Here is a 26,645-nt window from a genome sequence, read left to right on the forward strand (position 1 = left end):
TTGAAGAGGGAATTGTTTTGTTGAACACTGTTCAGACAAAATCGTGTTATGTGACCTGATCCTAAAGTTAATTCTAACAAGGAACCAAGAAAATGGGAAAAAGGTACACGCACATGCACACACACACGCACATGCACATGCACAATCACTCCCTCAAAAGCAAACAGACGGCTGAACTTAGCCAAATTAGCCACATGCCAACCAGAACAACTGCCCTAAGGGTGAGAGAGTGAGAACGTCCAGTGGGTGGAGCTAAGGTGAACTTTCCAGCTGCTGTAGTATCAGGTTTGACATCAGTGTCTTGTCCTCCACCCACCTCAGACTGACACACACACACACACACACACACACACACTCACACATTTATTGGCCCTATATTGCCTTGAGGGTTTTTCCTTAAAGTGGCTTTTGTCCCACACACACACAGCAAAGTATTCATAGAGAACTACTTGCTGCACAAACACTTCTATATGAACCTTTTGTCCCTCACATCTACATTCCACTTTGATCTTATAATGTTCTTCATACTCTGTTCTCAGCTTCAGAGCATGAAATTACAGGTTAGTCAAGGGAAAGGACTTCTGTGTTAGTGTGTTTTAATAGTGAATATCACCTAAACATGCCAGAGAAGCATTTTCTCTACACACACACACTTATAAACGCATCAACACAACCCCATCATGAAATATCACACACAATCGCTCCCTCACCAAATTAACTTACCTTGATATGCCTTCCAAAACACACACACACGCAGCTACAAGCGTCAACACACTCAGCTCACAGATGCCTGCCTATTGTAAGAGCATGTCCTGTTTTGTAGATAAGGGCAGATTATGTGGAGGTCTGTAAATTTTATGTGCTTCCCTTAATTTGTTGGTCTTAAGACAAGCTGACGTGTGGTCAGCAAACGACACATACTTATGCACAGTGCTGCTTTTGGATCATTGCTCAAGAATGGACCTGCCGCACCTGTGATCACATTCTAGCTTGAACAGGGTCACACGCTGCAGTGCGTTGTGGACGCCTGGGGCCTCCCTCTTGCCCCCAGTAACTCGTGCACTTCCAGGCTCTGCTACAGTTGCTTGTAAAAGTCATGGCAAGTGTGAAAATGAAAGTGATGCACGCTGAGTTTATGGGCTTTCTTTGACTTTTTTCCACTCTTATGGCTCTCACCCCCACCCCCATCTTTCCTTAGCTTTAACCCCTTCCTGCTGTGATGGTGAAAGTGCTCTGTGACACATAGTTTGGTTTGATTAGTCATTAAAATCTTTTTTGTGCTTGATTCTTGCTTCTTTCTTCTACTTGCGCCTGGCTCCCATCCTTTCACCCCTCCTCTTGCCTCCCAGATATGGTTTGCAGTTTAGAGACCTCTCTGTCTCAATTGTCTGATCCCTTTTTCAACGGGCCATTAAACCAAGATGATTCACTCTGCAGTACTCAACCCGGACTAAAACCGACCTTGTGACAAACTGCTCTAAGTGAAGTGAAAAGCTCTCATCGAAGAGTCATCCAAGATTGATTGTTCCCCAGAGAATGAGGAGGATATAGGTCGCCAACGTGTTGATTAGCCAGAAAACTACAGTAATATCTACAGATATACAATCACCCCCTGATGGTACATACTGTCAACCACCATTTATAAATCCCTGTAGGAATGACCAGCCGTTCTCAGTTATTCCTGCTTATTATTTACAGTTATTCCAGGGCATGGAATTTCTGAAGGCCTCTAGGGATAATGACAATGTTAGTAACATGCGTAAACCCTGCAATCGGATCTGGCTCCATGCTGCCCAGCATTACCAGGCTGTACGTCTGAGCAGACAGATGGAGAGCAATGCCAAATCTGTTGGACAGCAGCATAAAAGGCCGTTCTTTTCCAGGAGCTAGGCTCCTCAGCCTGACGATTATGCTTTTGCTTTTTATAGCTGTTCTGCTGGAGTGACACATATTCAATCATTACTACCACTCAGTAGAGGTATAAGTGTAAAATACTCCTAGTGCAGTGACATCCAAGCTAATATGTATAGTGTTTACTGTATGTTCATTACCCTTATAGTCCAGTAGGTGCTGGACATACCTGGTTTCAATTAAAACAGTTTTAAGACAATTTTTCATTTAGTAAAATATTCTCAATTAAATTTGCATCAAGTATGATATGGTGTGTGAGGAAATTAGGAGTGTGTTATATGTATTTTAATCATACCACACCTACCAGCTGCAGAGAAGCCATTATCTGACATTTTGGAAATGCTGCAGCAGTAAGTTTAGTTTTGGTCTATATATTGTTATACCGAACAATCTGTTTTACTTCAGTCTCAGAATTCATTTCTCAGGATAGGCACCATAGTGGTGTCAATACAAGGGCTTTTGCATGAACAGCTGACCAAGTTTCATTATGGCCCTAATGCTGAAAATCTCACACAGCAATGATATAAATCTGACTACAACTGTTTGGCTGCTAACATAAGCCAGCGTGTTGGCAGCCTGTAAGCGTTTAGGAGTCCTCTCTTTATAGGCCTGCACTGAGAACTGTGACTGTCCTTGTTTGAAGCAGCAGTCAACTATTGCTGCTGTTATCACTCAACTGCAGTGAGACCTAAAGTGAGAAAGTTCCAAAACTGGGCGCTTTAATGTCTGTGTATACACACATAACAGTGAATGCACCACATTCTGGGACAAAACAAAAACATACATGAACAAGAGAATAATATGTCTGCCAGCAACACCAGAAAATATCCAGGGCACGCTCAGGAGGGAATGAAAGGGTAGAAAGGTCCTGTGAGCAACATTAACAGCCCACAGTATGTCCTACAAGCCCAGACTCTGGAGGTGTTTGGACAATTTTTATGACCTTACTAACTACCTTTGCCCGCCATCATACAGGGAGCTGAAGCATTTTTTAGGACCCTGTAACATCTGGCACTGGCAAACACACATAAATAGTGAGATCAGGTCTTAGCTCTTAAATGGTCCAAGTCTTCCAGTGTTACTAGATGAAGAATTATGAGAAGAGGAATGATTGGGTGTAGATTACAGCATCACCCTCATTTTGTATACTATACTTTCTCCTACTACATACAGAAGAAGGCAGCATTGTATTACCTGAACCTAGTCTGTGAGATTTGCTTTTGCTCTTCTGCTTCTTCAAGGTAGTGAAAAAGACAAAATCCTTTGTTCACACATCACTTGATTAGTTATTTTTGTGACTGAAAAAGACAATCTGTTTAGAACTTTGTTGGGTTTTAAGAGTGTATACAACAACAATAAGTGATCATTTGTGCAAGCATCCTCTGGTTCCAGCTTGTCAAATATGGTTAATTGCAGGTTTTGTCATCCTTCTGAAAAGGTGGATTTGAATGAATATTTTTGGGTTTCAGTTGTTGTTGTTGCACCAAACAGGACATTTGAATCCCTCAGCTTGGACTTTGAGAAATTGTAATTGACATTTTTCATTATTTCATTATTATAAAGACCAAAATATTGATATAATTGAGAATGTACCTATACTCCTAGAAGAGGATTGAATGCACATAAATTAAATGAAGTGCTGGTGAAAACACTGCATACTGCCAGTGCAGTATAGCATTATACTGTATGTCTGAGAGGGACGGATGTTTTGGTCATAGACCCTGATCAGGCATTGAGCCATTTCTGTCGTGTAGCAGTGAACCTCATGTCACTGAGAAAACTGGTTGCAGTGTTACATATTGTATTAATGGAGGATTGTGGGAGTAATTTAGCACAGCTGTTAAAAGCTTGACATGGACAATGGCCATCACTGTAAAAGGAACAATAAGACTTTGCGGTCAGTCGCGCCAAATGGAATAATTGTAGTGGTGGTTAATGGGGACTTTGTGAGAACAGAGGGCCACAGGGGCAGAGGTCAAAGCTGCTACTTTCTTTTAACAGTGGCAAAGCTCCACAAAGACAAGTTTGCTTTATTGGCCATGCTGTCATTTTGCACTCAGTGAGGGTTAATGGTGTGAGTCCAACATTGTTAGCATTATGGCTGCTTTTCACAGTGCTTGTCATTGGCCCAGTTTGGCCTCTGGGTGTTTTTTTTTTTTTTTTCTTTCTACATTTCAGAGGTTCTGAGGTATCTAAGTTTGCAAGATTAGTGCATTTTCTATGGGGATTGAAAACTGACGAGTCAAACAAATATAAGGCTTAGCAACATCAGGACAAACTTGAGGAATGTAAAGCCTTTTTAAGTCTTTATAAAAATCCCTTATCGCATGAAATGGGCATGTCAGATTTTCCTATTGGTGTCAGGGAAGTGCCTTTAGGTTTGGCTGCTTTGTACTGTTTTTTGGCAGAGAAGGTTCTGCTCAGAGTTTAAAAAGCAGACGTGATCATTTGATCCATTCATAAATACCGAGGAGATAATTTGCAGTGGCTGTCATATTTCACATGATGTGATGACACACGTTAATCCTGGTTATTTACAAATTTGATTTGGTTTCAGCTAGTCTGTATTTACCTATTTCTCAACAAATAGCAACAATGCCATCACTGTTTAAAAATCTAGATCTAAATTTAAGAGTGAAAAAGCTGACTTTGTAAACTTAGTTTTGGCTTGTACTGCTCAGCATAAATATTTAGTGTAAAATGAAATAAAAACTGAAGTATAAGCTGAAATGTGGGAGGATTTTCTTTCAAGACACTGGATTACCATTGTATTGCACAGCCAAAAGAACAACACAGAGTGGATTCGGCAGCACAGATAACCATCAAAGATAATGAAAGTAATAAAGTGTGTGTGCAATGGAAAAGCTTGGGCTGAATGTTTGAGATATTTAATGTGTCTATGTGTGTGTGGCAAAGATGAAATTCATTTCTGAGCCTTAGCTTTTTTGTTTAGTCTTCCACATTCTCCAGAATTCAGAACCACAGCCCCTGTCTTTATGTTGGGCTGCCATCATAAATTACAGTTTTGCTTCTCCAGAATTTAAAGTAAGGTGGTGAGCGTGGAGTGAAATATAAGGAATATGAGGAAGGAGTGATAATAAAAAAAGAGATCAGACTTCTCCTAAATGGATTACTGCACTTACAGGGGAGGATGGACAGCAAAATAAATAAATTTTAAAAAAGACATAACAGGTGTTTGGGGAACTCTGTAAGACAATATAGTCATAATTTATTGTAACCACCAAGCTTTTGGCTTTCAGCTGCAGTGTTTCAGACCATGCTGTAATGCAGGAGTACATGCTTTTATTTTAGTTATAAACTACACATGCAGTGTTTTTGCTACAATTTGTAGCCAGCAGTAAAATGAACTTTACTGTCTTTGTGCAAATGGAGAGGTATCAGATCTACCTCAGCAGAAAATACTACAGAAAATAAACAGTATTATTGAGATACTTCAAATCAAATGAATTCCATTCAGAAATGACATTACTTCATCATTTCATGTCTCGATGAGGGAAAACATCTAGAAAGCAGCGAGTTCAGACTTTAGACTCTTCCGATTTAAGTATTATTAGTATAGTACTATTGAAAAATGTTGTTACCGTAAAACAAAAGTTTAAATCCATGCTGAAATTAATTTAAAGTTTGAAAAATAAATCCGGATATGCACTTCAATGTTCCCGGTGTACTCTGCTTGTTAGTTTTTGCAGTGTTATCTTTGGAGAAGATATCAGTCGAGCAAGCCAAGCAAGAATATAAAGCTGGAGTTATACGTTGTGGATGGAAAGAGAGGGATGAGATCTCCTGGAGTGACCTGGATTTATAGTTCGCTGTGGTTAACCCCAGTACAGTGATTGCTGTCAGGTTCAATGCAGAGACGTTTATTGTTTGAAGAAGTGCATGATGGAGAGCTGAGTTTCAGGCTCGTGTAACATTTATGACAGTGAGGTCTGTATGAGGAAGTTGTTGGGACATGACAATTCAGGCCAAGATGCAGTGTGTCAAGATATTTCATGATCAAGGTGATGGTTTTCTTCATTCGCCAGTGGATACAGTATCATGAAAGTTTGCAGTCAAAGACTCTCTTACTCCAGGGAACACAGATGTATCAGTAAATAAAGTTGCTCTGACCTTCAGTTTATTATATTTTTCCTCTTATTGTCTCTGTGGACAGTGATTTCTGTTTGGTCTATTTTGTTGGCTGCTCTTGCTGTGCAGCTGCTGTGGTTCTCTTCTCCGGCCTCCTCCACTGAAAGATTCAAAGACAGGGGGCATCAAAGGCTTTGGCCCCAAGTGGCTTCCACCCTCTCATCCCTGCACTTTCCTTCTTTTCTGTCTTTTTACTCTCCACTGTTCCAGCTTTGTTGTTCCTCCCCTCATGTGCAAGTGATTAGACGACAGGGCCAAAGGAAAACACAAGCTTTGTTTTCTAGGCAGCGGGCACGCTCGGAATTCCAGTGGATTTACAGCAGTGAGGATCTTTTAGATCCTAACTGGTTACATGGGACTCAGCAGAACCTTCCTGCTATCTGCTAACACCATTCAGTTCACTCCTTTACCCTGTTCTTCTTCTTACTTGTCTCTGCTTTCTTTTCTTCCTTTAATATTTTATGATTGTTTTTTTCCAACCATCTTCTACTTAATTTTGCTCCTGTCCTCTCCTTCCTGTCCTCCTTATAATAAGAGGCGATACAAAGGTCTATTCATAGCCTTGAATGATTGCTCATTTTCTCCTCTCTGTCCAGCTGCCTTGCCTCACTGTCACTCTTCTACTAATGAAAAGTCAGATAGTCAATGAGGGTACAGTTGCTGCTATTGTGCCTGTATAGAAGGTTATGTCTGCTGTTTTGTCATCTGTTTTTGAAGCAACAGAGGACTAAGGGTCTTAATATGTAGGGGTTTGTCCTTGGAGTGACCTTTACAAATATTGGATTCTTATTCCAGCTGGGCAGCTCAGGGGTGGTTGCAAGGGCCTCATGGGGCCCACCAGCTAAATGAAGACAAGTTGAATGCTCTCAATTTAGTCAGTATGCAGTGATACAAGTGAGAACTTGTATGATTTTCTCTGCATTATAGCCCAAATCAAAAAAACAAAACAAAAACAAACAGCTTTTTTTATTTACTTTCCCTGTAGATTTATTTATGAGCCTGAAATAATTCAAAAGTGCAGTTAATCATAAATATACATAATAGCAACTGAAAAATAGAAATTACTGCGACAGACTGGTGACCTGTCCAGGGTGTACCCCTGCCTTCCACCCGAGAGAGAGCTGGGATAGGCTCCAGCAGATCCCCGTGACCCTGAACCAGGAAAAAGCGGGTATAGAAGATGGATGGATGAAAATAGAAATTAAAGTAGTTTCTATTGGTCTTGCTAGTGACTCTGTGAGGTCATCAAGTCTTCAGGAACGCTGATTTTCCTATATACAGTAATTGGAAAAGAACCATTTTAAATGTTGAATACGTTTTTCTTCTTTTCAACAAAACCGTGCCAGGACAGGAAATCGGCTGGCTTGTCTGGCTTGGGCTTGCAAAGTCTACTTGACTGTAGAAGCAACACGCCTGCTCAGTGAAACATGGCCATCAGCACTGAACATAGTATCCATAGAGAATGTACTATCACATCAGCATGCGAACATGTTCACGGTGCAATGTAAACCTGCTGATGCTTAGCAGCTATGATGTTTACCATGCTCACCATTTAGTTATACTTGTTAGTATGTCAATATTTGCTAATTAACACTGAGCACAAAGTACAGTTGAAGATGTATTGGAAAGCTATGGAGGTCTGTAGATTAAAATAGGAAAGAATGACCAAAGTTGTTATCATTGATACTGAGGATCAGTGCACTTACTGCATGTCATGAAAATCAACCTGCGGTAATAATTGTTGTTTCAGCCGGGGCCAAAGTGGTGGACCTACCTTCAATGCCAGCCCCAAATCCATGTTACTACATTAGTGCAAAAAATGCAAAAACTCTCACATCTTTTTCTAAACAGACTGACTTTTACGTTAATAAGCTCAGGGATGTGGAAGTTAAAACCTTTAGAAAAGTATAAAACCATCATTTTCCAGTTTAAAATACAAAAATCACAAAGGTCTAAGGAGCTTTTGATCTACAACAGTGATATGCTTTGGACCAGTGCACCACGTGTACAGACCACCCTACTTAGCAGAGTCCAGACATGCTAGACTGCTAGGAGAGTGCTAGCCAGAATGGCAATTTCTACCAAAAACAATCAAAGTAAGTGAAGTGTGGATCATAGAGTCCCTCTGGCATGCCTGTGTGTTGACTGGAAAGTAATGAAAGAATGTAAAAGGGCCCATGCTCAAATCACGTTCCACTCAAACAAAGGAGGAGTAATAAGGCATTCTGAGAGCAGGAAAACTCTGAGCCTGCAAGTGATTTAAATCAGGGGCTGACAATAGTGTGTGTGTGTGTGTGTGTGTGTGTGTGTGTGTGTGTGTGTGTGTGTGTGTGTGTGTGTGTGTGTGTGTGGCTGTATGCAGTGCACGTGGAAGAGTAAAGGATCTTCTATACACAAGAAATGTGGACGATGTTTTGAGCTTGTGTTCATGTTTGTATTTTTGTGTTTGTTTTACAGTCTTTTCACTACATCATATGATTTCTTCAGCCTCTTTGGTTAGCTGAGTGCAAGTACACGTGCACGCAAGACAAACACGCGTACTGTACACATGCTGCCGTCCAATGAGCTGTGTAAAACTGCAGCTGGAGTGGTTGGCTGGTGAAATCTGACAAGTAAACTGTTTTCACATTTCACTTTAATTCTGTTCAGCCTTATCCCTTTACATGTACTGTGATCTACCATTTCTCTCCTAATGAGAAATATGAGGACATTGATTCCCAGCATTTCTAAGAAAATAATACAGTGCAGACATTCTGTTTTATAAATAAATAAATATCTATTCTCCTTAAGTTTGTGAATGGCAACTTTACAGTTTATTTTTACATTTCTCTTTGACTTAAGTCCAAATGTAAATATTTTTAAGGGTCCGGGTTAGTGTGTGTGCATGTGACCATTTGGCTGGTTTTGTGCCGGGGCTTTGGTGAGGATGGGAAAGGATGTTTCAGCTGTTTATTTGGCTCACTCTGACTTTGAACTAGGTGCTATTAGAAAGTGTAAAAGAGCTGCAAAGCTAAGCCAAGAACTGCAATTCTAACACTACCTTTGCTATAATCACACAAACATGCATCTTACTCTTAACCTTTCAAATCCTTGGGCGAGTACAAGAAACGGGTCTTTGAAATGTTGGGTGGGCCTCATATTTCTACTGAGTCTTTGTTTGAACTGTCAGGTGGAATGATAAAAAAGCTGGACTAACTCATGATAGACACAGCAGGAAGAGCCAGACACCTTCCTACGTTGCTGCCAGCCAATGAAAAACAGTCAATAATACCACATTTACTTTCCCATTGCAAAAGACTTATGGAGGTCTTGTGTCTATCGAAATGTGATGAAGCACTTCGTCAATATATCAAGGCTGTTCCATACAAAGTGCTGACAGGTGCACACTAAGAAATAGTTGCTAGGTCCAGCTGGGCTCCAGGTATAGACTTTCTCCTCACCACTATAATTCACTTCACTGTTTTTTAGTCCAGCATTATAGTTTATTTTGATTTGAAGAATAATTAACACCTGCCTCAGATATTTTCACTCTACACTGCTCCTCTCTTCCTCTCTTCTTCTGGATGTCAGTTTCTGAGTTTGAGGGAAATGGAACAGTATCGTCTCTTTACAGCATGAAAACACTTATTGAGAAAGAGCTGTGTCGGTCTCCTTTTGAAAATCAGGGAATGACCCGGTGCCTGGTAATTGTCAGTTCAAAGGCTTCGTGATATATAATAATAGGCAGACAGGCAGTGCTAACAGAGCCCATCCACCAGATGTTGAGTATGACACACTCCAGTGTCCATGCTGTCTGTCTGCAGCCTGCAGCTCTACAATACATACAGCGCCGAGCACTTCCCTCTCTAAGTGACTCTGAACTGAACTTTTCATAGATGTGTGAACAAACCAAATCTAATTTTTTCATATCAGATTGTGGCCACTTTCGAATGTGGTCTTAGATCCGATTCATATGTGATCTCGGACTGTGAAACCACTGTCGGAATGGCCAGATTCATTTTAATGTCTCCGTGCATGTACTTATTGCCAGTCATCATTCAGTCTCAGCAACTCACAGACCAGTAGAAAATAAACACGGAGGAGAGCAGCGACAGCAACAACGGTCAGTGGAAAGACAAGGACTGTTCACATTTATTAGACATTTACAGAGAAGCTCTGTTCAAGTCAAAGTGTAAACGACACATTGCACCTGAACAATTTTTGAGTCATTTCTGTGTTTCGACCGTCACACAAATAATGTGGTTAATCTTGCTTGCATGTGGCTCACATTTCGGGCACAGTAGATCTGAGCATGCGTGGAGGATTTGGAACTTAACAGCATCTACACCATAGCCAGATACATGTCTAATGTGAACCATTCACAAAGGAGGTGGATGTGACAAAAAACAGAATAAAAAGTTAACGTATGTAATGTGAATATAGCTAAATACACAAGATCTGGGTTCAGTTTATCACCTAAATGTTGTCTGTCTGGTAACTATATCATCAAAGACTTGGATAGGACTGGAAAAATTCCTTCATATATGTTGTAAACACAAGATAAATAGTTTTTTGCTTTCATAAACTATGCAGCCGCTTTGATCCACACTATTTTTGTGTCCACATTTGTCACTGCAGATCACAAACGAGTGGACTTTCAGTAGTCTAGCAGGCCATTTCTCAACCTCTTTGCCTTTTGAAGAGGAGGAAGGATTGTTTATGCTATCATGAACCAGAGCTGAACATATCGTGGTTTTGATTGCTGTAATGTGCATAGAGGAGAGGCACTATATACAGTATAGGCCAGTTGGACAGATGTGTTGGGGAAAAAAGGGAATTCCTGCAAAGGTTGTGAAGTAAAACTATGCATCTTCTGCACAACGCTGAAAGGAACGGAGTGGTGGAGAGAAGAGAGGGACAGATGATATTGCAATTTGAAGAGAAGTTCTGATCCGCCAAATGTAGCGCCATGATAACATTAGGGCCCAGTGATATTACTGTAAACATGTTCCATATGCTCTCACTGTCTCCACCTCTGTCTCCTTTTCTCCTCTCTGCCTGTCTCGCCCCATCGCTTTTGATTTCCTTTCTTTCCCCTTTTTCTCACTACTTTTCTCTGTTCCCCATTCTCTCCTGTCTGCTTGTTTTATTGAGAAATGCTCCACTGAGGAGAGCATTTGATCTTAGTGCTGCTTTGACCTAAAGATGGAGGGAGGGACGAAGGTTTTAAGGCTGCATGTGTCCCCAATTACACCGCTGAGATGGCAGCGTAATTCACTGCTTCACTCAGCGGCTGGAGGACGAGAAAGGGACGCCTAATCAAGGCCAGAGCACTCCAGCCCACTGCATACATAGACACTGCACGTACATGGACTCTCTCTCTCTCTCTCACACACACACACGAAGACTTGCTCATAACAAGAGCCTTCACACAGCTCACCACATTTGAAAGCTTATATTGTGCACATTTTCTCACCTGGCCTTCTCTCTTTGACGTCCCTCCACAGCAGTAACATAAAAATCTGTAGTAAATTATAGACCAGCAAATGTTTTTATGGACATGACATTGTTGCTCATGATCTTTTACATGTAAACTAGCTAAGGTACCGTTCAGCATCAGCAGGAAGCCAATCTGGCTTTTAAAGTCAACTTTTTGTTTTTGTTTTTTTTTTTAACATCATGCTTTCTCTACTAAAGTGACAGTTGTTTTCTTACTAGAGTTGGCATGTAACAACATACTGCAATTGCAATGTACACTCCCCTCACGACAGTTGCATATATTTGTGACCTCGAGGGCATGATTGAGACATTTTGTGTTCAGAATTACACCCTCTGTTTTCTGGCATGAGTCAGCCAGTTTTTTCTGACTAAGCTGAGGAAAAATAGCCAGAAATCTGTTTAGATGTGATGGGATGTTTAGAAGTCACTGCTTGTAACTTCACATGTCAAATTCTGACATTTTTTGTGTCACAAGGAATCTCCTGGATTGTTGTCTTTGCGTACATGGTAACAAAACGTTATGGTGCACATTCATCTAAATGTACAATACCAGTCAAACTTGGGACACACTCATTCAATGGGAAAGTGTTCAAACCTTTGACTGATGTTGTAAATAAAGATAAAAATGGGCTCGGTGCAGCTCACAGCTGGACCATTTACTTTATGGCAACATCTCACTCCCTGCTTGTATTATCTGTTTCATTTTGATGATTGTAGTACCAAAATGATCCCATATGGAAATAAAGCATGGAAAACCACAGAATTTACAGATGTGTAAACATGGTTGTTATATTCCAGTCACTAAGATTTTCTTCTATCCATTCACATGCATGTATTTGTTATGCGTTGAGAACTTGTAGACATAAACACCATAGGAAAAACATATCAATTGTGTAAAAATACACATTTACAATTGCACCGATATGTGAAATAATACCATTTTTCCTTAACTGGAAAATTACATCATATGGAATAGAATTTCAAAGTTCCTCTTTTTGTTAATGCATAGTTTCATTTCATATAATTCAGATGGAACCAGAAAATATTGGCAAAGCTTTGAATTACTAGACTTAGTAAAGTTCTCTTTAAAAAGACTGAAAATGATAAAGCGATTCTCAAAATAGCTGCCTATTTATTACTTTTCTGTCTCTCTAAAGAACTAAAGAAGATCTTGTTCTTTAGTTGTGAATAATGTAATAATGTGGTGAACATGCTGCAAGTCTGTGTTAAAAAACAGCGCAAGGTTCAAAGGTCTGGCAAACTGATGAAAATGAAGGAGCTGAAATAACATATGCAGCAAGTAGTGGGATCCTGCCATTCAAGGGATCTAGCAGACTTCACCTCTGCAACCTGGGAGATTCTGCACAGGAAATGAGGTAATACAATAGAGATCTTTGTGCCTGTAGTATTTATTTAACACCTCTTTTCTTCTCTCCACCACCATCTGACTTTCCTTGCCAACTGGGGTGGAGGTGGATAAGTTATGAAATGTGTGTTTGAGAGAACTGGGTTTATAAGAGATGAGGTGAGACAGTGTTTGGAGAAGCAAGCTGGGATGCTTAACAAGGTGTGCTTTAGTCAGCCCCCGCAGCAGTCATCGGATCAAATGGAAATTACAGCATATGATTGAAATGTGAGAAGAACTGTGATCATCTCTGTGTCTTGTGGCAGGTTTTGTCTCTCTCTCTGTCTCTCTCTGGCACTCTTTATTTTTGCCCTTTTTTCTATTTTGCCTACTCTAATAAAAGCCAGTCTCTCTAAGTTACCACCCCCTGTGCTTCTCAAAGGTTGTCAGTGTTCGTTGCAGGAAGATGTCTTTTGGTGGAAGTGTTTCCATAATTCACGCACAGTTACAGCCAATGGAAAACTTAAACAAGATCAGGCATGATGCTCCCACACGTGTTTTTATTTAACAGCAGCAGAAGATGTTCATAAAACATTTAATCATCAGAGAAGGTAAAGAAAGATATAAAAATATCTTTAATCTTTAATCATCATTGGTTTTTGTAAGAAGCTGCAGCGTAGAGGTTCAGGTAAAGTAAACCAAGCAGTCCTAGAATTATAAAACCAGATTGACATATTTTTATAGTTTCTCCTTCAGCTTGGCGTTCAGCTCGCCTGGTGTCCTTTTCCATACTGGGTTTTCTGCCTTTTCATCACAATATTTGAAACCTGTCTGGCCTTTTCATCCTTTGCTACTTTCCTGCATTTTTTTCTTCACACATTTTTCTTTTCTTCATGTACTGATGGTTCCCTACCTAGAGTTTAAAAAATCAGCAGTGTTTACATTTAGTGGGTTTTCCCCTAATGAAATGGTTACCTCATATCATCCTCACATCCTCCCATTTCAGCTTCTGTTTTTTTACTGGGCTTGAGCAGGTGTCCCAGGACCACATGGGGTCTTCACTTATTGGGGCACAAGACTACATTTCTTTAAAGACCCTATTAAGGGAGCGTTATGGGCCAGTGACTCAGAAACTGTGCACTGTGAAAACATAGTGGAATAGTTTCATTTTTCTGTAAGATGGAAACTTCAGAGTAACCTGAGTGTGGAGAACTGATCGACAGAGCTGCACAGTTAAAATGACACTCTTTGCTTGGTCAGTTTGCTTTTTAAAGGTGGAAACAAATTGTTAAAGGGATTTTCTGGTAGTAATAACATTCCAGTAACTATTTACACTGCAGTATCTTTACATTTCATATAGCAGGCTGTTAAATATGTGACTATCTAAAGTTAATCTTGCATAAAACTTTATTTTATGTTTTTTCCATTGGGAAACCATCTGAACCACAACCAGTCCCCTGCCTTTTGTTTTTTTTTTTTACTAGCCTGCATTTACTTGAATGCATCAGTTTTTGTAGGTGCCACTGTATGTAGTTGAAGTACTACTGTGCCTACTGACCAACTGTACAGACCTGTAGTGTCTTGTGTGTTGAGGACAACTTATGTAAAACTATGCTAAAAGAGTCACACTGCATTTTAAACTAAAGGCTTGACATTGCTATAAAATTACATTGCCTTGATTTTTTTTTTTCATGAGGAAAACATTTTGTGTTTTTCCTCACAAATTGGTGTATGAGTCATTTGTGATGTTGACCCACTTTGCAGATAAATTGCATATTCTGGGATTGGTATTAAATTTGGAGATACTTTAGATCAGTAACTTGGGATCTACTAATGCATTTTCAGCATCAGGAGCAGACTAGACTAGAGAGTTGTTTTTGGGTACTTTTGTCTGTTTAACTTAGTCCTTCACATAATGTACTAAATTATCAATATGTCAAATGTGTTTCACACTCGAATGATTTTTGCAATTACAACCTTTTCATCTGTCTTTGTGCGAGAGTGCATTTATTCATTAGTGTTTCTAGAATCTGTGTATCTCAGCACATTTCCAAATGTGAAATCTGTTTTTTGTGGCACAGTATGTGGAAATGATCCAGTCCAGTTCCCTGGTTCTAAATGATCTTTCTGCAGTAGCGGAAAGTGTTTTGGATGCTGTGGGTTTGTCTCTGGCTTGTTTTCAGCTCTCTTTGAGGACACAAAGCTCTTACTTTTCCTTCCCAGTGCTTGCTTCTTAGCCCATCTTTTTCTCTTTCATCTTCCTGTCTTCCTCATTAGTTGGCTACCTTTTCCTCCGAACGAGTCAAGGAATGCTGGTGCTTATTTTCTTAACCTGTGACAAGAAGAAGGCTCCCATGGAGCATCGGTGTGATTGACAGGGGAGCGTGCTGGAAACGCTCGGGCATTCTCTGTTTGTCTGACTTTCGCTGTTGGCAGCCCAGACTTGGTCTCCAATACAGGGCTGGAAAACCAAAGAATAAGAATAACACAGGACGTTTTTACTGGAATGAATATTTCTTGCACGCTTGGTGTTTTTCTCTCACTTTAATCTCCCTCAGTCCAAGCCTCTATAATATATCTTCCTTTTTTTCTTTTCTCCAACTACTTGTTCTGGTTAAGTTTCTCTCTGTCCCTGTCATAATTTCACTTTGGCCTGGAGTGAAGTTTCTTGTGGCTGAGTCTATCCATTCAGCATCAACCACTGAGAGCTGACTAAGAATACAGAATTGATGGAGACACGATGTCTCACACCCAGTTTCCCAGAAGTATCCCAGAAGTATTCAGCAGTTTATCTGTGCAGACAGAATCAAGCAATCAGTGGCTTGTCAAACACATCAGGTCGATCAATTCCCTTTAGCAAAGTGGTAGTGAGGAGAACATTTACAAACCACACTGGTTAAATGAAAGGAGCTCTAGAAAGCTCTTCACATACAGCGACCAACTATAACATTGTCATACAGACAGTGACTTACAGTTTATCAGATTGTGCGGCTTCCCCTGGAGTTAGAAAACCGTTTATATACGCATGCTTTTTTCATATGCATAATGATACTACACTGCTTGTGTTTGAATTCATTCATGTTTGAGAGTCAAAACAGCCATGACCACTGGCCTGATGGAAAACAGACCAGCATGGCTGTCACTAATAGTGTATTGTGAATAACATTAGCAGTATCTCTGTGCTTGACATGTCATTTAAATTAAAATGTGCTTAGCTGGAAACATTCATGGTGTATTTTTAATAGTTTCTGACCTAAACATCATTATACGTCCTGCAGACAAGGGGAGATTCAGCCTGGCGATTGAGAACTTAACAACAGACATGAAGAATGTTTTTTGAATGGCGCCTAGCTTAACTATAGTCACATGATGTCTTAATCTGAGTCACGTTTGAAACCCTGCAGCATTATCCTGGCGTTCCCAGGTTTCATCTACTGGGGCCTCTCCTTTTGAATTTGTCATCCTCTAGGAATCTGGGAATGCCGGCAATGAACTTCTGAAATGTGTACTTGTCCCTGGCTGCACCTGAACAGACATTCAGATACTGTGCATACACACACATACATTGCACATACATAAGCTCAAACAGGCATGAAACATGGCATGTGTCTTATTCACACAATGCACACTGTTGGCACACATGATACACTGTTTACAGAAAAGTCACGTACAGAAAGCCATGTGAGATGACTATATTACTGTCCCACACAGAGACAGACTGACCGACATTGACTTAGGCCTTAAATCTTACATTCCACACCTAGCCCATAATACACACAGACCTCAACATTGATGTAGAAAGATAAATGTGCATCATATTCACATCATTGAATGCATACTAAAGAGCACATCTTCTGCAGTGAAGTGACACTAACATGCAGCTATGCTGACATTCCATTACTAGACGGCTGCCTCCGCAGATTACGTCAAGATCTTGGGACTCAGTCTGTCTGCTTGGGAGTGATCAGGTTTTCCAGAAAGCTGAGTAGACACACACATGCACTGGACCTGTCAGGTGAAAATAGATGAGCTGCACAGTAGGTGGCAACATGCTCGTGCACATTCCTCTCTGGTCTGCTTACACCACTGGTAACGTGAGCTGAGAGGAGCCTCACCCAAAATGGCCTAACCAGACCTTGTACACCAGCGTGATTTTCGTTGTTGGAGAAACAGGGGCTTGTGCAATGACAGTTTAACCTGAGGCCAAAACGAGTCTGTATCTGAACAGGGCACCTGCTGAGCCTCAGCGCAGCATGAGATCACTCCTGACATGATGAAGCCGACAAATGTGTTAGATGAACTGTGGCTTAATGAGATTTACAGCACTTACCTAATGTTTCCTTCTAATGGAGATGCATGCAAATGCCATTGTACATAAATCTAGACATGCCCAATGGAACTCTGCAGTCATCTGTCCTATATGCTTTGTGTTTGCTGGGGTTTTCTAAGCATTTTCAGTTTTCCTCCCTTATTACAAAAATACACAGGTAGCTGCTGAACACTGAAGTCTTAATCAGCCACTGGTTCCATGAGGAATTGATTAGTAGACAGGACTTTATTGAGATTTCTGCTAGGACTGAGTAATGTTGCTGAAATCAGTAGCACGATATTTATATGAAATACTTTTCCCATGTCAGCATATACCACATTTTGCATCTCAAATGTCTTCCTGTCCAGTAAAATGTTTCCTATATATAATATTTTGCAATTCTTCCAAAATTGTATCCAGGCCTTATACTGTTTCTCATATCATGATATGATTCAGGTTTTCAGTATGTGACTTGGCATTGATATGCTATCCAATTTGGCCTTGATGCAGGAGAGAAGCTACTATAGGGTTTCAGCGCACATGGTGAGCCCCCTCCATCTGTTTGTGTTGTGTGTGGTTAGGCAGAGTGGTGGTGGAGACTGGGAGATGACATTAAATTACTGGTTTAGACAAGTAAATCCCCATTGATGGCTCTATGGAAATTCTTGTTTTGCTTGTTACCTCCAGAGAGGTCAGGGGTCAGGATCTGCTGCAGACCAGCATTCCAGAGTCTGAATACTTCAGCACAGATCTTCCACCTGAAGAGCAGTCATCTTATCCACTAAACAACTCTGCGGTCCAGTCAACCATGCTCCCCAGCCTGGACTGAGGAATGCTGGGTAGTGACAGTTGTCAGTGTGAGCCTGTCGCTGAGAAATCATTTTCAGTCAAGTGACAGGATGCTGTTTTAAAAAGATCATCTCAGCACTCGTTGGTCTGTATTAACCTTAGCACGCTCGTGTGTGCTCAAGTTACCTGTGGAGCAGCTCTCCAGTGGTTGTTGGGAGTCGGAATTTGATCTCTGAGTTTCAGTTACATGTTCACATCAGTGCTAGTCACCATTAAGTATACACAGCTGTTTTTTAAGCTACAACTGAAGATGTCCCAGAGTTTTTGCCTCAAGAATGCTTATACAGACCACCTTCATCAAGTTCCTTAAAGAAAATAAAACAAAGAACAGGCACATTTAGCATGATTTCCTCAAAGAAAGAGCAAAAGCCAAGGCAGATTAAAATTCCAAATGCAAAACAGCTTTCCAAAACATGTAGTATAAGTTGATTTAAAACATCAACGCTTCCCAGCTCTGTGTGATTTTTGGAGAAACAACCGCTTTAATTTTTTTAACTGCATTTTTTTTCATGTCAGAGCAAATGTCTTTTGCAACTTGAGCCCTTTCTTTCTCTTGTCTATTGTTCTGATCCAAAAAGGGCCTCGTCACACAGCCTCCTGTCATCTACCCTGCTTACATCTTTTCCCCATGGCCTCCCAGCCCTCCTTCTTTCCCCCTCTCCATCATTCCCTTCTGTGGTCTTATAAGGTTACAGAGTAGATGTTTCTTAGGCAATACAGGTCTCTCTCTCTCTCTCTCTCTCTCTCTCTCTGTCTCTAACTCTCTTTCCCTCAGTCTCTCTCACTGTCTCTCCCCTCCTCTCTCTCTCTCTACTCCCCCCTCTGTGTATTAGTAGTTCCTGTGTTCTTTGGTCCATGATATTTTCAGGTGAACACTGAACTGGGCCTGCTTTTATCCTTCTGTACACTCCAGAGCCTGGGAACAAACACCTGCACACACATGCAGGTGCAGTTTTGTAAGCACTCACACACACATGCAGGTATACTGCAGGTATTCATCATTGTCCTTTTACTAACTCTGCTGCATTTTTGCTTTAAAAGTTCTGTTCAGATTATTTCAACTTGGGTATTTGGCACAATTGTAGTCGTAGTTTGGACATTATTTTTAGTAGTGGGATATACAAGGATTAATGACAGTGGCCACCTCACAGCTGGCCAACAACACCAGAAAGGCACATACTGAGGAATTAAAATAGCAAGTGCATATAACCCCTTCATTTGAGAGACTAAAATCACAATTTTCCAAGTAATTTTCGGTCTTGAATTTCTTTCCATTTACTTGCTTCCACTGTGATGTCCATGTATGTCCAGTTATTCTCATCTAACACAATGACGGTGAACAAAATCCCCTTTGCCTACACAAATCTGCTCTCTGCACGGTGAGACAGAAGCCCATGTCTTTAAAAGCTTTTCTTTGCCCTCTTTCATTAATCTTCTTCTCTCCATCACTTTCCACTACTCTTTTATCCTCTTCCTCCTGGCATGAAAAACCTGCTCTCCTTTTGCTTAAACTGTAACTTTCCACTTGATTCTAATTGTGCTAACATTTCGTTAAGGCAGCTGGATCCATGTATGGTACCTTGTCTGGACCTGGATGCACACCAGTGTTGGACCATAGCTGCTTATTTCACTCTTCTCAGCTATGCATTTGGGTTTGTGGAGTAAATGTTCACAGTAACTACTTCTCTTAGGCGCACAAGCAGCTGGACAGGGAGCAGAGACAGTGGTTTGTAGGGATATCAGAGCGTTTTTGTACAGAAGTTCAAGATAAATGCAAGAGTGACTGAGGAGGAAATGATTATCATTCCCAAATTTTTTTGATCTTTGAAACTCTATCTTTCACCTCTTTAAGGCAGAAATACAACTGCTGTATCTGCATTACGAAAATGGTTGGTTTGCTGTTCTTCCAGATAACCTCTGAGCTAGGTCAGTTTTCCAGCTAATAGGGATGGAGGAGGGCCGTGGGAGAGGCCCTAATAACAGAGCGGGAGAGCTCATACATCAGTCTCACTCACCACACCAACCATCCTGGCTCCAAGCACAACCCCCCCACACCATATAACAGCACATTAGTTGCTACGCATAATCGCTCAGATTGAACATTTCTGATTTGGTTTTGCTTTACCCTCTGAGTCTCCTTCTTTTGCACTTTCTCCTGCACTTTTCTTTGCTTCATTCCTTCCTCTCGTTCCCATGACTCAGAGTTTGAAGTTCTACACTAATTCCCATATGCTGCTGTCCCAGTAATGTCACACCATATTCTCAGAGCTAGGGTTTAAGCTCATGTCCCTGCTTGATTTTTATCATCATAAGCCAAATACAGCTGGATGGGGGATCAGAAGCTGCGCTTGTGAAGTTTTCTCTGTGAAGATTTGATGTCTGGACTTCTCAAGTGCACATTCATGTTAACCATTTACTGTAGTTTTTGCCACTAGCATGATAATTGGGTGGCACTCAGTTACAAATGAAAGAATAGGTTCCAAAACTTTCAGTTTGATGGAATATGCCATCCCATTAAAAAATGGAAAATGATATTGTAAGGGCTGTCAGACATCCAGATTGTTGATGTGTGTTTACTACCATAACAAGAGGGCCTCTGAAATTCAACATGTCACTGCTGACATGCTACGGAAATATGTGCACTGCTTTAAGCTCCACATTTTATTTTGTAAGGCTATTTAAATGGAAATTACTATAAAATTTGAGGGTTCAAAAGTTGAGGTAATTGTCATTTTATTAAAAACCAATGAGGAGAGATGGTATCAGAGCACAAATAGTTGAGCTCAGAAGCTGGCTTGTGAAAATGGAAGTGAAATGATAGAAGTTGGACAGGAAGGTAGCTTGGAGAGAAAGCATGAAACACATTTGGACCAGTGCTGATAGATTCTATGAGAATTGAAATGTGGATTTCAGGAGCGACTGCAGGTGTGACTGCAGTAAAAATACTAACAGCTAATTACCTAAAGGGGCATTAACATAAAAGCTAACTTCACATTTGATGTTGGTATAAACTACTGACATTAATTATTAAAATTGATGTGTCTAAAAAGACTGAAAGTCCTATAATTGATACAGTGCTGTAAGCTCTAAACAACTGAAATTGTTAATAATCAGTTGAATTTCACACTGGCCATGTTTTAGATAAGTACAATTGTTGGGTCACCTTAGATCTCCTTCAGAGTTAACACTAATGAAACATGGTATTTGAAATTATTTGACATACGTATGGATTCAAAGACATAATAAGTAAATGTATTGGTCCTGGTTACAAGAAACCAATAACCACAGACAAGAAACCAATAACTGCTGATTGTGTAAAAGATGAACCACAATCCTTGGTCAAAGTTTGTGCAAGTATAATGAGTCCTGTAGCTCAAACCCAATGAAATTCACAGTAATAGTATTTCCTTTTTTCTGCTCTCTTCTTAACCAGGCCTTTGATCTTTCCCACTGATTCATACTGTCAGATGTGGATCCTTGTAATACCCAGATCCAGTTAACAAAAGGGAACCATTAGAATCAGGATCATGATCCAATCAGGACCCACAGCCACAACTGCAAGAACCGTTTATCTAAGCTAACACAGGCATGGTGAATAGCTATTTTTAGGCCTTTATTAACAAATGGGCCTAATACAATTGCTTCCCCCCAGTGCTGAGAAACATTCGAAAGCTAATCTCTAAATTACTCTGCAATTCATCCCAGATATTCCAGATGATTGTCTCACTGAAAGAGAACTAGCAGATGTGACCTAAAAACAGAAAAGATAGAGTCAAAGAGAGAAATTAGTGAATAACCTCTTGTCTATTTGGACAACTGTCATATCTGCAAAAGTAATATCATTGAAATTACATATGCCACAGGTTATTCTGGAAAAAAAAGTTTTTCCTAAGAGCAGAGAGACCCAAAACTGCTGAAAGGTTTGTGTTATATACATATTGCGTAAATTTCCTCATGATACACCTTTTGGCCCATTACTACTGTTTCTATGTCATGCTCCCTGTGTTACATTTATGTGGTTCTGAAAATCTACCACCCAAGTACACAGAGAAAATGTAGACTCACCTTGGGGGCACTATTCACTATAATACACCGTCATGTTAAAAGTCTATTCTATAGCACATAACTTGTGATCAGCAATCAGCAAACAGATAAAGATATACAAGGGGATAACAACATAGCTTTCAAAGATTGTGAGTAATTGAGTGCATTTGAAATAAATACCAGTAAAGAGATAACATAATGAATACACATTTATTTTTATGGTATATCACCGCACAATGTTGTTATGGATCTAAACAACCTTGACAGTAACTCATAAAATTGCCAGCCTGCTGTTGTGAGGCAGCTGCCAAGCCTCTACAATCCCTCACTAACAGGTGCAGAGCCCAAAGCACTGCTCATTAACACAGCTCATTTCACAAGCACCACCACATAGTCGTAACCATCCGGACAAAGCACGTGTGAAATGGCACATTATCACCCAATTAGCATGACCCTGTGTAGGGCACCTGGTCCTGATTGATGCAGACTTTCCCTGACTGCCACCCTGCATGTCGCACAAACAACTAAGGTTAAATGTGGTTAAATCAGGTATGTACAGTAAATCGTTTATAAATGTTTATAAAGCTGCTTCATTGAATTGCTGTTGAAACATATTTGTGTAGAGGTTATTTGCATACATAGAGTATGCAGAGAGCATGTCAGTTATTTCAATGCACAGGATTGCATTTTTTGCATGTGTTTGTGAGTGTAGGGTGCAGGAACTTAGTTGGCAGGCAGATGTTTACTCATTCATATAAAAAAAGGCATGAACCAAACAGGAGCACACGGAGAGTTACCTTCACTAGTGTAGTTGTATACTGCACGTGTTTGTCAGTTTTCTGGTGCCCTCAGAATCAGTGAAGATAAAACTGTTTTGGGTTGTGCATGTTTTAAGTTCTGCTCAGACTTTCTCATCTGTCAAGAATCACCTAGCGACCTGTGGCAGTGAACACTGAAGCCCATTTTCTGTCTCCTGTCTCCTGTAATGAAAAGCAGAGGTCTGCTCTGTCGTCAGCTAGTAATAATACAACATTAGGGCCACATGGCAAAGTGATAGGCTCCCTGTTATACATTCAAACCTTTGATCTGCACTTGCATCTGTATGGTTTAACATTTAAGATATGAAACTTCAAATGTTAATCATAGTGATGCAGTTGGATCATTTTGGACCCTGCTCTCACACACAAGTGTAGTTTGTAGGTGTGTTTGCCATAGCTGGTAAATTAAACACACTCTGTTGTTTTTCTCATCTAAAGTAAGTCCCAGAAGCTTGTTTAAGTTAAATCATAGAGAAATGGGAAGCTGTTGACAGTAACGAGCTGCTTTTCCTCCATTTTGTTTAGCACACTCTTATGCAGTTGAGTAGTTTAGAAAGCAGTTGTGCTTCTGTTTCCAGAGGCAGTCAGCACAATTGTGGTTTGTTGTTTCTCCTGTCTGTCTTGGGATATTTCCAAATGTTCGACCTTTCTCAATTTCCCACACCGGCCCTCATGCACTAGCATCTATTTTGATGTTTATTCACAATAGACAACATCCTGTCATGTTGGAATCCATATACTGTATGTGCATAGGACTAAGGCTCACAGTTACTCTGAGTTACTTTTGCTGTAGCTTTTAATCCATGCTACAGAGTAACAACAAAATACTCCAAATACCTTTAAGTGAACTGACAGTGGAATTGATTTACCCTGCTGAATAACATCCTTTTTATTTATGTATTTTAGTCAGGCCAAACATGCTAATGGTCTTCTCCATTTCCTCTGCTAACAGGGTCTGAGTTTCCCCAAGACCACAGTGTGCTCGCCACCACTTCATGGAACAGCTCTAATAATGGTAAATGCACACAAATAAACATACACACTCACAAAAATCATTGCCTGACTTGAACTGGGGAACACATCTGTTAGAAGCAATCCACTATATGTTCACAGTGCAATTAACACAGGCTGCATGGAACTGTAACCCCACATGTGTTTTCTGAATTCAGTGAGGTGTTAGAAATTGCACATCCTCAGTGAATGGTCACCTTCAATAAGTCAGACAGCACCAATTGTCCCAGTGTAGGGGATTGTTTATGGGACGAATTACACTATGATCTACTCAATATGTGGGATTACAGCCACAGGCGCACTGCATTTCCATAATTCCCACTGACCTACTTTAGTTCTCTCTTAAAAAAGTGAAGCTTCAAAATGTGCTGGTGCTTCAAGTACATCTTTTAACAATGTGCTGCTTATGTCCATCACAGTATCTTTCTTCTGTGATGGCCCCTTTATTTCATCAGCTTGCTCAGTTTGACTCCTACCCCTCATTTGGGCTAAATACAGGAAGTATAGAGTGTGTACAGGTGAGGTAGAGACCCGGAGTTGGTTGCAGATGTGCTGCAGGGGCAGATCATATGATAGAGACTGTAACACAGCAGAGAGTGGGAGTAGAATCACAGCCACTGCTATGGATTTTAGCTTTTGTAAATGCAAGAGAGGGCTGAGCATCAGTGGATCCTGTAATGAACTGATGTGTCCAAGGTCTTCAGTCTTGCAGTGGCATCTTCATTTGACAGGCACATATAGAACAAACTTTTCAACAAGCCACATGCATTCCACATGGTCAAAACCTCAAGAAAATTGACTATGGGATACAATATGGAGATGAAAATGCCTTGAAGTCTGCCTGACTCTCCTGCATAGACTTGGTCAGCTTGTTCCATTCCTTTCTTGATCAATAAAGATTCTTTCCACGTTATTAAAATTATTTATTGTGTGGCGAGGACAGCACTTCCTGATGCAGGAAGAATTCAAAATTGCTGCTCTGCTGTCAGTGCTGCAGGAACAACTGAATCAGATCCATAATGTTTTCTGGATATGTTATCAACACTGTTGCACAGAATTATCAGTCAAATCTGTTAGCCCCAGGCTTAGAGAGCCAACATCTGCCTAAATCCCCCACGAAGATACCCTGACTTGGAACATCCTCAGCAAGAGATTTTATTGAACTTGACCTTTATTTTTTTGTCTCTCCTTTCGTCTGCTTTGCTTAATTCCTCTGTTGCAAAGCCAGCTCTCCCACATCATCCCTCCGAGAGCAAATTCTAAGTACACAAAAACAGTCACGGGCGAGAACGAAGACAGTAGTGCCTGGACATGATTGAACAGTTTAGTCTAGATAATGATTATGGTGACCAATCAAGGATGTTTAAAAAATCCTAACTACAATGAGGAGTAGTTCCAAATAAATCACAGAGGCAGCTTTAGTTTTCCACAACAACATGAAATATGAAAACCTACAAGGGAAGCACATGTGCATGTGCATAACCATGTGTATCAAGAGTATCTGTGTGTGTCATTTTGAGCTCAGCCCCATGACTAACATCTGTTTCTTATCTGATGGATGGATGATGATTGTACCACTTGTTTTGTCTGCAGGCAGGGAATGGTTTTGATTGACCAAACAGACAGCATTCAGGTAGCACGGCTCTATCAGTATGCATCAGTAGCAGGAAGTTTTCATGCTGAAAGAGGCTCATTATTAGGTTGAAATCAAGGGTGATGATAGTTTAATGAACTCATTTTCCCCCAGGCCTTTTTCATTCTATCTTTCTTTCTCTTTGTTCCATGTTCTACAGTTTTTTTCTTCTCTTCCTTCCTTTCTCTGTTGGAAAGTGACCCAGCTTTAATGAAATTCACCTTTAGCCATAGCTGGCAGTGCTACAGTCCCAGGTTCTCACTGTGTCTAGTGAGTATGTTTAGTTAGCTGTGCAGCCACTCGGGTTTCTGAACTTTTTGTCTTGCTGAGAGCAGCCTTCCTAGCACAGCTTTGCTCTTGTGTAACCTGTTGAACGTAGACTTATATGTGCATGTAGAATACAGTGTTGCTGGTGAAATGAAGAGGTATTGTGTAACTTGTCTAGTTTTAAGGCATGTACAGTTTGGAAGTGTTGTGGTTGTGTGGGTGTGCGTGTGTTTACATTTGTGTGCCTGCATGTGAGTTTTTGATTGCACAAAACAACTGCAGGAAAATGCAGGCTGATGACAGGGCACCATTCAGTCGCCTGCCACATTAAAGGGACAGTCCGCAGCAAGGGTTTAAGTTTCACAGTGCTCCTGGTGCCAAATACCACAACACTCACCACGAGACAATTACATACAGAGTGGCTTTGTTACACAGACATTGGCAGGACATCTTTGCAGCTAAATCACTCGTTGCTCTCTTTCTCCTCTTCACTTCTCATCATCTCCTCGTCTCTACATTCCCTCTTTTGGCTCCCCCACTACTTTATTGTCAGTTATTATAACAGCTAATGATGTGTGCAAACGCACAGCTCCAAAAAGCCATTTTCTTTTCCATCAACTCAACTAATGAGACGGTGATAAAGTGACTCATTTTCTGTGACCTTCTTCACTTTGGCAAAGAACGCATCTTTTAAGAGGAGGTCTGTTCTCATTTATTATACGTCCTAATTTTTTGTTTTTACATAATATGGTTTGACTCAAGAGAGGCATTAAGGCAGGGAAGTGTTACGTCAACATTCAATCCAGGATTCAGTCCACTGCACTGATAAGT

General features: G+C 40.5%; 1 protein-coding gene across 2 annotated transcripts in view; it reads left to right on the top strand.

The window, feature by feature from the left end:
* ror1 (receptor tyrosine kinase-like orphan receptor 1) overlaps window positions 1-26,645 on the top strand; it is a 106,524-nt gene that overhangs the window by 48,171 nt on the left and 31,708 nt on the right. Inside the window, exon 2 of one of the 2 annotated variants that reach the window (XM_026323813.1) lies at window positions 23,856-23,918. The exons of the other annotated variant lie outside the window; for it this stretch is intronic. Within the exon in view, the coding sequence (XP_026179598.1) occupies window positions 23,856-23,918 (63 nt within the window). The remainder of the gene's footprint in view (window positions 1-23,855; window positions 23,919-26,645) is intronic. 2 annotated transcript variants of the gene reach the window in all.

This window comes from Mastacembelus armatus, chromosome 4, assembly GCF_900324485.2.
Source record: "Mastacembelus armatus chromosome 4, fMasArm1.2, whole genome shotgun sequence".
Lineage (NCBI taxonomy): Eukaryota > Metazoa > Chordata > Actinopteri > Synbranchiformes > Mastacembelidae > Mastacembelus > Mastacembelus armatus.